Raw genomic sequence first — 12,171 nt, forward strand, 5'->3', positions numbered from 1 at the left:
GCATTGTTGATCGAACTGTGCTGTTGTCTCATTAGCAACAACAACAACAACAGCTATCTGCTAGCTGCTGCCAAAGTTGTTGAGACATCCTCATCCAGGTGGATGAGATGCGGCATTAGCATAAAGTTGACAATGGCAATAGGGAACGCCGAACATAAACAGCAGACGTCAATCTCCGAGTGTAGTTTGTGTGAAACGTGCCTTGCTTTCGCTCAGAGTCCATGCTAGCTACAATAATCTGGCAGCGCAAGTTTGAATGCCAACCGTCGTCGATCGACGCAGCGCAAATCAAACCTCAAACCTGATTCAGGTGTCGACAAAGTTGTATTGACAAAGTTGTATCGAGTATCTATGTTTTGCGCCAGGTCAACCTCAATACGGCCTTCACATGGTTACACTTCAGTATATTATTATAGTTGTTCAATTCCTCTACCATCAACACAATAATAAGGCCGCCTACAGAACAGAAATTCGGTTCATACATGCTTCATTATATTATTATCATCGTTATAGAAAAAAATGTATGTATTTTAGTTTGTCTTTCTACAACGAATTGACAACATATATGCATAGAGAAACAATAGCGTAAGTAGATATCCCATGGTATAGGGCGTTTATGTCACAACTTTTACTGTTATCCCAAGCAAATTACTGTCGATTATTGTTGATTTTACTGTTTTGACCGGGTAAGAGTGTATGAACGGCACAATATGAGAGACTGCCAGCGTCATAAAGCTTCACGGGAAAGAACTACGTGGGCTATCGGCTTGAGATAACAGTAAAAGTTGCGACATAAACGCCCTATGCCATGGGATATCTACTTATGCTATTGTTTCTCTATGATATATGGTAGTATATATGATGAATTGGTACGAATTATATAAAATTTGTATTTAATTTCAAGCAAGCACTGGAATGCTGTTCCCCAAACTTTAAATAAATAGAATAAACGTTTTTATCGTTCGTGGATATTCTCCTGTGGCCAGAAAAATAGACCACATATTATTCTTTATCATGCTTGTGAGAATCAGTGCAGGATGAATGTTTTATTGATGAAATTTCTCTGAAAAATTAATTTTAAGTAGTAGAGTCTTATCATATGTTCCATACTACAAATACATGTTGGATAAGCTGTATAAGTTTTGGAAATAACATTCACTGATCAATGCTATTAATTAGAAATGTCTTATAACAGAAAATGTCTCCACATAAATTGTACTATTCAAGACTGATAAAACTGAAGTACAAACTTTTTCTCATTGGTCAGAATGCTAGGATAAGTTCAGAGCTGATCATCATGATATAGGCCTATATTGTTTCTGGAGTAATTATTACCCGAGCTATCTGTCAGACAGAAATGGGTAAAACTGGATAATGAAAAATGAATAAACCTGTATTATGCTTAATTATGCTCATGATTTTCAGTAGAATAATATTTTTAACTTCTGTAGGTATCAATTCTGTAGGTATCTTCTGTAGGTAAACTCTACTCAGATGATTTCTCAGGGTCGATGTGCCTTATACATTGGTAAGCGGTAAGCGTTCCATTGTTGATAATAAAATTCGATGAGTGAAGAGGGTATAATTCGAGAAAAAAAACCTTCCATGGAAGAATGGATCATGGAAGAGTGTTAAGAAATAATCTTGTACAATATAAATTCATTCAACTTTAGATTCGCACAATTTTTGTTGAAATTTCTTATCCATTTTCAGAAGGTAATCTCACAATGACAATATCAATTTCTTGATTCAGGAGAAACTGAAAAACTACCTATACAAATATGCATCAAATAATAAATGAATTGGTGTACAAAATTGTTTTGAAAGTGTTAAGATAACATCCCCTGACGAATTTTGATTGACAAATTTGAAATATTTTTCTTCTTGAGATAACAGAGTTATTTTAGATCAATAGAAATAGCCGTATATTGAACATGCTTACTAAGGAGTGCATTATCCCATTGTTTTGATGAAATTTAATGATTGGAATCTTATCAACTTCTAGTTTTGAAGTTTCTGAAATGAAAACATGGTGATGAATTTCGAATCAATATTAAAAATTTCATATTTTATTTCTTGGAAAGTGCAACACAGGTTTACAACATTCCTTAACTGAATCATAATAATTACAATATAGTAGTTAGTATACAATACTGAAACTGTACAAAAGTTACGTATCTACTATAATTCAATTTGAGACTACGGTATTTCAATTTACAGCTTTTAAAAAACTAGAATTTCAATCATTCCAAGAAATATAATTATTATTTCACGTATGTATATTTACAATTTGCTCTACTGTAATTGGTATTTAGTTTCTTCTCAAGATTTGATATCAGTTCGTGTGAGCTCAGATTTTTCCAGTCTGGAGAGGACAGAGGAGGGTGCTCATTTACAATTATTTCGTTGATGATCTTTTGGAATAAATTGTAGTTCCATTTGAAAAGTGTCTTCGATAAAAAGAGCCGTGTAGCTTCATTCAATAAATGTTACAGTGATTAACTTATTTCAATAGAACCTCACCTGATTCCGTATTCTGCGAATAATTACCTAAATAAAAATGTTTTCTGTGAAGGGTTCAATTTTTTCTATAAGAATTATATTTTCGATAGTAAGTAAATATATTCACAGTAAATATAGTAAGTAAATGCATTCACAGTTTCCTTGTTGAAGATATTTTTGTCATACTCAAAACTGTTTACTGTAAACGATTTATAATCACATGAATGAGTCAATCATTATTCCAATTTCATCTTTTCAAATGTAGTGTTTCAAAGTAAGGTTTTTTTTCAAATAATAACATAATCTACAGGTATTGATATCGATCGCACTAATAAACTTGAATATTCAGATGATTAATCTGAATATTCAAATGATAATGAATGATGATGATGAATATTCAGATGAATAATCACATGAGTCAATCATTATTCCAATTCCATATTTTCCGATATAGCGTTTCAAAGAAACTTTTTTTTCAAATAATAACATAATCTACAGGGTCGCTTTTCTCGTGAAATTGCACTAATAAAATCAAATATTCAGATAGACTATCACAATCATTTGAATCCAATTCAGAATTGGTGAAAGGTCGTTTGCATAGTGTATGTTCAGACTACAAAACTCGTATAATATTAGAAACGTTGATGGTTCAAAATTGAAATTAATCTCTCATTTGATATTACCAAATAATGCCATAGTCCTTCATCTATTTACAAATCTAGTTCGATCTCCACTTATGCAAACGTCCCTGTAATAGGCTAAATAACACAATGTAGTTTGGTTTGAACTATCAGCTGTCCATATTTGGTTCCATCTCACACAGTGATGTATAAATATATTCAGACCCTCGATGAACAAGAATGAGTCCTCTTAAAGCTCTTATAAAAATCACAAACCTCTTAAAAACTTCACGGCAATGAATATCATTCGTTTGAATCTAATACGTTTTTAGAGAACGATTATCATCAGCTCACATTCCCCTCTTTTAAAAATTATCAATATCTCATCCACTCGATGGCCACTATAATTCATTTCGTTTCTAATCTTTTTGGAAGGACGATGAATATTCTAAACCTAGTGTGCACCTATGAAATAAATTGTTTGCAAAATTCACGCTATCTTCAACTTATCTCTAGAATTAGTTAGTTTCTGGTAGGACGATGAACACAAACCACATTCCAGATGTACAATTCACAGATGAATCAACATCTATTTCACACTTTGTTCTCTATAACTGGAAATTGTGTCAGGTAGGACAATGTACACAAATATCCATTTTTCTGGTGTGAAATTCACAGAATGAATGGAGATGAATTCTCAGTCATATATTTCATTCTGTTTTAGTCTATTTCTTCATCTTTAGAGATTGGACGATGAACACAAATATTTTTGCGGATGTGAAAGATTATTTCACGTGATTTTCGTAACTGTAGAGTTTTAGTCTGGTGGAGCGATTAAAACAAACCTATCTCAGATGTAAAATGCACAAAATGTTATGAGTCAACCAGTTTTTTACATCTGTTTCAGGTTAAACGATGTCTATATCAGGTTAATCTGCTTCTGGTAAACGAGCGCGTCTAGTGCGGCGAACAAACAGTTTGTTACACGAACTAGACAACAAGTGGCGGTCACCAGCCGTGCGGAAGAAGCGCAAGGAACAAGGAGAGTCTGAGGAGGGTACAGGAGACCGTGGCGGCCGCAGAGCTCAGAGCGGACGCCTGACATCGCAGGTCCTCCGGCGTTAGATGCAGCAGCGGTCTACTGGACCGCGTGCGCGGATCTCGACAGGTGGCTTCTCTGGCCTCCTCCACCAGTTGCCTCCCCGCCTCCACTGATAGCAGCTGGATCTGCTTGGGCTCCCTCAGCCAGCGTCGCAGCCAGTGCCCCGCCCACACCAGGCCACACTCACACTCCCACGGGTTGCCGGCCAGCTTTAGACCTCCTGCAACAATCAACATTACGTCCTTAGGTTAGAAAGTGAAGAAATTAATCATATCTATGTCATAATCATCTTCTTTATATGAGGAAAAAATAGTCAATTATTAATGACAAAGTCAAATAGTAGACATTGTATATGTTCGAGCTGAGTTTATAACACTGGCAAATTATGAAGCGTAATCGTATGAGTATGAACAATTAAATTATACATAAAGAGTTATGGTGTACAAGGAGCGGCTATTCGCACGAAGAAGACAAGGTAGACAAAGAAAAGATGGTTTGATAACGTGCAGCAAGATCTGCGTCCCATCGGAAGGAGAGAATGGAGAGCAGGAGTGACTGATAGGGATTGGTAGAGAGGCTTGTTGATGGAGGCCAAGGTCCACGACGGACTGAAGTGCCGCATTGCAAGTAAGTATAGAAAGGCTGCTTTTCATAGAAATGGAAAGAAAATAAAAATCTCAGTATGATCATATCACTTGAAAATGGCATCAATGTCCGAAACATGTTGTGAATAAATAATTCAAAAAGAGTACTGAGATTTTTATTTTTCTTTCCATTTCTAAGTATAGAAAGACTTAAGGTGTCACGAACACGGGCATTTCACTTTCCATCATCTGAAATTCTTATTATTTTTGGATAATTATTCATAATTTCTGTATTTATTATCATTATGACTATGATAATTATTATATTCTGTATTTGTTCAGAAACAGTGAGATACGGATGTGATAAGCATAGCATATATAAGATGATGGAGAGTGAAATGCTCGTGTTCGTGGCGGATAAGTCAGCACGTAACTTAAATTGTCACGTGACAAAACTTATCGTAAAAAGACCCCGAAATATGATCACATTACAAACTTATAAACTCATACACCTCTCGTGCACAATTTAGTTCCCCTAAAACTAAATTGAGATTTTTTCAGTTTCCCGTTTATTGTAACCAAACGAACGACTTTGGGATGACTTGGACGTGATTGAATTATCTTGCCGGCTTATATCCTGATCCCTGATACTCCATCATCATAGAATTGGACTATTGGATTCATATGTATTTCTCACTCATATGTATTGTTCACCCCCTAACTGGTCCCAACAAAACTGCGAAGTCTAAAATTGTGTTCAAAACATTCTCTCCAAATTCCTTTGTCAATTGGTCTATTTTTGCATAACTGTAGATCTCACACTCAACACTGAAGCTGCTGCAACAGTCGTGGGGATGTACGTAAACTTGTGAAATTATACATTATATTGAAGAAAATTTGATGCTTTATAAGCTCATGATCAGCATGGATTTTTCCCATCGATATTTAAAAAGTTATAAGAGCAAAAATAGCAAAAAATTGAAGGAAAATGTGTTTTTTTCAAAAATATAACATCTTTTAGAGCGGATATAGAAAACGTTGTTGGATCAATATTGTAGGAAATTATGTGAGCTTCAATTTCTTATAGAATAGTCATGTCTGTAAAATTCATAATTTTCGAGTTATATGCGAGAAACCAAAAAATGGTACCTTTGAACCGCCCCCAGCCCCTTAACACAGGGGGTAGGGGTGAGGACTTTTGATATGTTTACCTCCTCAGTAACCTAAACAGAACTGCGGGGTCGAAAATAGTCTTCCAAACTTTTCCCTCTATAACACTTCGTTGACTGGGCTAATTATTCCATGTACGTGATATTTCACTCTATTATATGACCTTTTTTTGAATACATAATGATCTGTTTACTCATGTTGATCGGATTCTATGTTGAACTATGTCGGATTCATGTTGAACTAACTGTATGGTACAACGTAATGGGTGTTTTTGATTCAGAGAGATAATTTGATAGATTTTTTACCCATGTTTTGAATTTATTGGGAAAAGTGAACGATATTATCATACTAGAGTCCATACTTCAAGTACATCACGACTTTGGAGAAAAACCTTTGGAGTAATTGAAGACTTATCTCAAGAATGGATCATTTGTTGAATGTGATGCGCGAGTTTCCTTGAGAATTGTATGAAAATTCAACACATCTTGACGGAAATCTGGCTCATAGGAATTGAATACAGCAAGTTGAGAGCCGGTGCAGTGTGAGGGATTGTTGGAGTGATTCCATACATCAACTCGTGAAAACATGCTCCTGGAAAACCTGGAGTGGGCGCTTCTTGCTTCGATTCGTCTTTTTTATTTCCACTCTTTTTGTTGACTTGCCCAACTCTCAACTTGATTCTTTCTTCTTTGGAACGAGAACGAGGAGTCGCTGCGAAGTCTCACTCTTGACTGCGCAAAACCCGGAGAAAGTGGTAGTTTATCTGCGGGAATCTTGCGCTACTTTCCTCGTCGTGCACTCGCTGAGGGACTTGGCCGAGGCAAAGGGTGCTGTGGTGGTCTGAACTGGGAAACGAAAGAAGAAAGAACTGTGCCCTGTATTTGTCTGTCACTTAAAAAGTCCTCAGCTCCCTCCGGATAGCCTGACAGTAAACCACCCAGAACGCAGTCGAGCAAAGAACGCATGCAACACTCTTCCATTGTCGCTCGACCAGTCTACAAAACAAATCTGTTGAGCTTGTAACGTGGCTTATCAATTCATGGTGGCGGAAATGAAAATAATGTACTTCCAAGATCGATTACCTCACAAAACGACACTATCATGAATGTCATCTTGATTTGAAAACTCACGAAGAGCCTACATCAACTATAACAATAAAATAAATATGAAAAGTAACTCATTTTATTAAAATCTTATTGTTGATCACCATCTTTGAGATTGTTGGTTCATTCGATCTCGTGCGTTTCACTCTACAAAATGTTCAGCATTACGAAACTGGCAATATGAGCTTCTCAATCGAACTCATGATCTCGAACATAATATTATAAAACTATAGATTGGAGAGGAGCAATGATTTCTTTCCAATCCAAATGAAGTACAACACTGATCGTCTACCCACGAGCCGAGAAATTATTGTGGAAAATTAGCATCTCTCACTGCACATTGGAAAATCAAAAATATACTACACACCTCATCTATAGTGAGGTGCACGTTATAACGGCAGTGTGTGATTTGCAATGGTTTCGCTATCCTTGTCTATCATTCAACAAAGCAGATGGCGCTATCGCTTTCACGCTTTGCGATGTTACCACATCGTTTACATGTAGATACAATGTAGATATTCAACTAATTGACAGAATATTTAATCTCAATCATGAAAATTTATTAGTACATCTTTAAAAAAATATATTTTCTTGACAAATAAAATATGATTAACTATTTTCAACAATAATGAACAGTTGAATTCATCAGATATAACAGTATCAGCTGTTTGGGTGGCAAGGCTGACATCTTGCAACCCTTTTCTCCTATCTTCCAACACCGCCATTATAGCGTGTACCTCACTATAGTGAATATGATGGAAATATATAGTCAAATGTACGAGTTCAAATCTGAACTATCTTTTTAGAACTTTATCCGTATAACAAAGTTTCTGTATGCCACAAAATGAATATTAATGCGATGATGAATTCATTTAATTGGGTATGATGCCCAAATAAGTTCATAGTTGATAATCTCCGTTTAACTTATCTATCGGAGTTTGAAGACATGCAGTATTTGAAAAAAACAGGTGAATCAAATAATACAGTAATAAAAAAAAAACACAGAAAATATTATTCAACATTACAATTCTCACAGGCTTGAAGGGAGAGAATAGATTTGGAAAGGAGTGATAGAATAATGATTTTGATTGATGATAATGGAGTGAGCAAGAGGGCGACACACGCGCAAAAGTATACACACGCATATGAAGGGCGAATGAAAGTGGAGTTGTTACTAATGCTGACAGAGGAGCACGTAGTAGAATTAGCTGAGGATAGTTTGAAAGATTTAATGAATTAGCACATTCTGGTCGGGGACTTGATAAATATGAGAACAAAACGTATGTGGGAGACAAAAGGGCCATGCAAAGAGGAGGGAATTGTGATGGCAATGGCATATTTAAACGGGCGCCTAAGTAAACTGCACGACGAGGCAGAATTTCGGCGAGAACAAACAGGCTCTCTCTACTTGTCACCTAATTAAGCTGCGAACCTGGCACGGGCTCAACTCAGGGAGTGAGGCAAAAGGGAAAACCGAGGGAATGCACGTGTTCTTCAAGACAAACAGTCGTCACTCACCCAAGTCCTCCTTCACAATGACTACTATTCACCTTCCGTCTGTCAGCTTCATGAGGAAACCTCATGGGTCCTTGAACCACTCCGGCAGTCGAGAACTGGTACACAAGATTACTTGGAAAAGTACTCAGCGATTTAAATCAATTGCCTGGCTCAAAATTATTTGTTCATTCATCATCCAATGATAGTAAGTAATGTTAAAATAAGGATGAATCTGATAAGTAAATCACGGCTTTATTTATTCACTAGCAGGTAACCCGTGCTCCGCAAGGGTCTATTTTAAAATTTGACAAACTGAAAATTTGACCGAGTGGAATCTTGGCGAGTTTAAAGAAGGCATAGAACCAGCCTCGGTTAATTAAGAATCTATATGGAAAATTCCAAGTTAATTTCAGTCCAGCAGTTTAGATGCGTGATGATGCGTCAAACATAATTTTCCTATCCCGTACGTGTACAAGCCAATTATTTCCTTTATTATAGTATAGATAAGTTCTTCAACTTGGTACTAACATAATAAAGTGACAGAACTCATATCTTGTTTAGAAACCTTCCTCAACTTGATACCAACCTGAAAAATTGGACTGTTTTAAAGAGTTAGTCTCTCTAGATTATAGTTCTATATTAACATATGATATGTATTCATGTTCCATGAATGGAATTTAAACATAATTTCTGAAAAATTTAGAAGGAGAATTGAAATTTGGGTTTCGAGGTGCAAGAGATTGATATTTTTAGAATCTATTTGTAAAATTTGTAGATCTAAATCATTCCCGTTTTCCCAGTATGGAATCCACAAGTTGACATGTTTTGATGCGAACAAACGAACAAACACAAACCTACACTCTCTTATTATATATTCATAGATAATAGATACAATCCAAGTGAGAACAACAGGCATTCTCCCGTAACTTTATTTTTTATTTTCTCAGTGGTCATGAAACACATCTTTTCTGTAGAAATTTCGAGAGAAATTTTAGTTTCAACTGTGTCTGAAGAGCCTATCTATCAGTGAAAAAACCAAATCAAATATCTCTACTGGTTTTCTAGAGAAAGGAGCATAAGCTATTGTCAAACTTGGGGAAAAGTAGTCTCCTTAATCCTCAATTTGAAATAAATAGTCCAGGGCTAATGTAGAGTTCATAGTAAAACTAATTTTGTCCTTGTTCATTCTGTGTTGTTCAATGATTACCGTTACTTTTGAAGAGAATGGATGGGAAACAAACTTTTGTTTGTAACGGAAAATTATGAACAGAACACCTTCAGTTGGTCACTATATTGTTGTCTATTAATATTCAAGATACGTTTTGGCTTATAGTGAAGGTGAGAATAGAACAAGTATGTCGTGGTGTAGATTTAGGTTTCGATCGATGTAATTTTTTAGCTATTAATGATAAAAAATGTTAATGTCATCGCGCTGAAAAGGAAATCGAGACTCCCATGATTTACAATGTGTTTGTGTTACATGAAGGTCGATTGCGATCGCAGCCTACACTGAAAGCTACATATCGACCTGACCGTTCTGTTGGCACCCCTGTGCTCCTATGTTTCACACTTGGATTGGAATTGAGCACTTTAACTCGATAAGTAGAAAATATAATAATAGTATTCTGGAATGTTTCATACCGGCTTTATACCGTCTGATGTAAATATGTACACTCAACAATCTCAGTTTCATATAGTGTATTATGCTCTTTTGATTCTTGTCAGAATTTTCTCAGTCTGATATTTAATTAGTAACAGGAGTGATGATGCGATAACATTGTTACAGCCATGGTTCTAGGGCTTGAAATCATATTGACAACTGCTAGATTACATTGCGATAGAGGGATAGTGAGAAGCAATTATTGCTCGAGTTCGGGTTTCGCACCTCGGCCGGTAGAGAGAGCTAAAAAGGGTCATTTCCGGTGTTCGTAGCAGCGGGTGTTTGGCCTCCACTAGAGTGGACCAAGACAAGCGATTGTTTTTACAGAAGAATTGAATGAAAAGTCTTTCTCCAGCGTGTTTGGAATAACTGGAATGAAAAAGTCGAAGCGCGTGGAATGCCATATACTTTGGAATTCTGCTGGAACGTTCCGGGCAGTTCATTACAGCATGTCGAACCATGCCTTGTAGCATTAAATGTCAAATAGGAGAAAGCTGCTCTGATATACACCGGAGTGAGTGTGTAGTGCACGAGCATTCTAAGAGAATCTGAGATCATCTCGACAAAGGACTTCTTCAAATATTTCTACAGAGAACTAACACGAAATCTGAAAAGGTCTATTCGTCTTTCTTTCCAATAATCCTTCTACATAACTCGAATGCGATGAAGATCCTGTGAGCAATACTTGATATCTGCAGAATTATCCGGATAATCTTTCAGAGATTCCAGAGAGAGTATTCGCCTTCATTGACTGGAGAAGATTGTGTTCTTAGCCAGGATGTGTGTGAAGAGATATTCACTCTATTCATATTCAGTTTACACAGAAATAGTTTGGAATAGAATTAGGCTGACAATATGATATCAGATTATCTAATTCTATCTTGTCTCAAGGGAACATAACCACCAATGATAGATCTAGCATGCAAAATATGATTCAACTGTGTGATTTAAAGAGGGAGGAAAAATTATTCAATAAATTGCTCATCACATGGACTGAGACTTGATCCAAGCAAGAAAGTGAAGTAGCCTATAATATTTTTCATAAGTTAAGACAGTTTGAGATAATTCATGTCATACTAGTGAAAAGTGTCGAAAGTTTTGATAATGATTATTTATCATTTCCTTGAAGAAGGGAAATACTTAAAAATCACTCAGTAATACTAAACATCTGAAGATACATTATATTACTTGATTATATCACTAGAATGAATACTCTACAGATTCAACGAAGAGTGAGTATTGATTTCCATTCATCAATACTACACCTACAGTATTAAAGCTTGGTAGTCAATACTTATCTTACCGATTTCTAATATTCAATTGATGTTGCAAATAAACATTTCTTCCAATGTGAGAATCCACGTCAAACCAGTATATTGATATTATTATTCCTCAGAATATAAAGCATGCAAAAAATTGATTCTTTGATTGGACCGAAAGCCAATAGATCTAAAATCAACGGAGAGTGAGTATTAATTTGCATATTCTTCCACCAATACTAAACAACTACAATATTTAAAAAGTCAAAATGGTCAAAACTTTCCTTACCGATTTTTATTATCTTATTGTTGTTGCATTAATGCATTTAATCTAAAAAGGTCAGACAAACTGGTCTGTTGATAGTTAATATTTTGTAGAATGTTAAGCTTGAAAAATATGAAGTCATAATCATTATTAAACAAAAATCCAAATTAAATGCTATAATTCACCCCGAAGACTTTTGCTACTGCAAATATTGACAACATGCTAAACAGCTAGATGGAAATTCGATGAGCACTACTTTTCAAAAATCATTTGTCAATTAGTTTTGGTGGGGTAGAGCTGGAATTAAATTAATTTCCCGGAAATCTCCCGAGCTGACAAATAACTTTTTGAATAGTAGTGCTCTTCGAATTTTCATCTAGCTGTTTACCATGCTGTCAATATTTGCAGT

General features: G+C 35.8%; 1 protein-coding gene across 2 annotated transcripts in view; it reads right to left on the reverse strand.

Annotated features, from left to right (window-relative positions):
• Positions 1-759: 759 nt before the first annotated feature.
• Positions 760-12,171, reverse strand: part of LOC111046679 (chaoptin) — a 278,433-nt gene continuing 267,021 nt past the window's right edge. For both annotated transcript variants that reach the window (XM_039421831.1, XM_039421832.1), the window contains one exon: positions 760-4,444. In XM_039421831.1, coding sequence (XP_039277765.1) covers positions 4,131-4,444 — 314 coding nt within the window. In that variant the 3' untranslated portion in view covers positions 760-4,130. The remainder of the gene's footprint in view (positions 4,445-12,171) is intronic.

The sequence above is a fragment of the Nilaparvata lugens genome, chromosome 2 (genome assembly GCF_014356525.2).
Source record: "Nilaparvata lugens isolate BPH chromosome 2, ASM1435652v1, whole genome shotgun sequence".
In the NCBI taxonomy this organism is placed as follows: domain Eukaryota; kingdom Metazoa; phylum Arthropoda; class Insecta; order Hemiptera; family Delphacidae; genus Nilaparvata; species Nilaparvata lugens.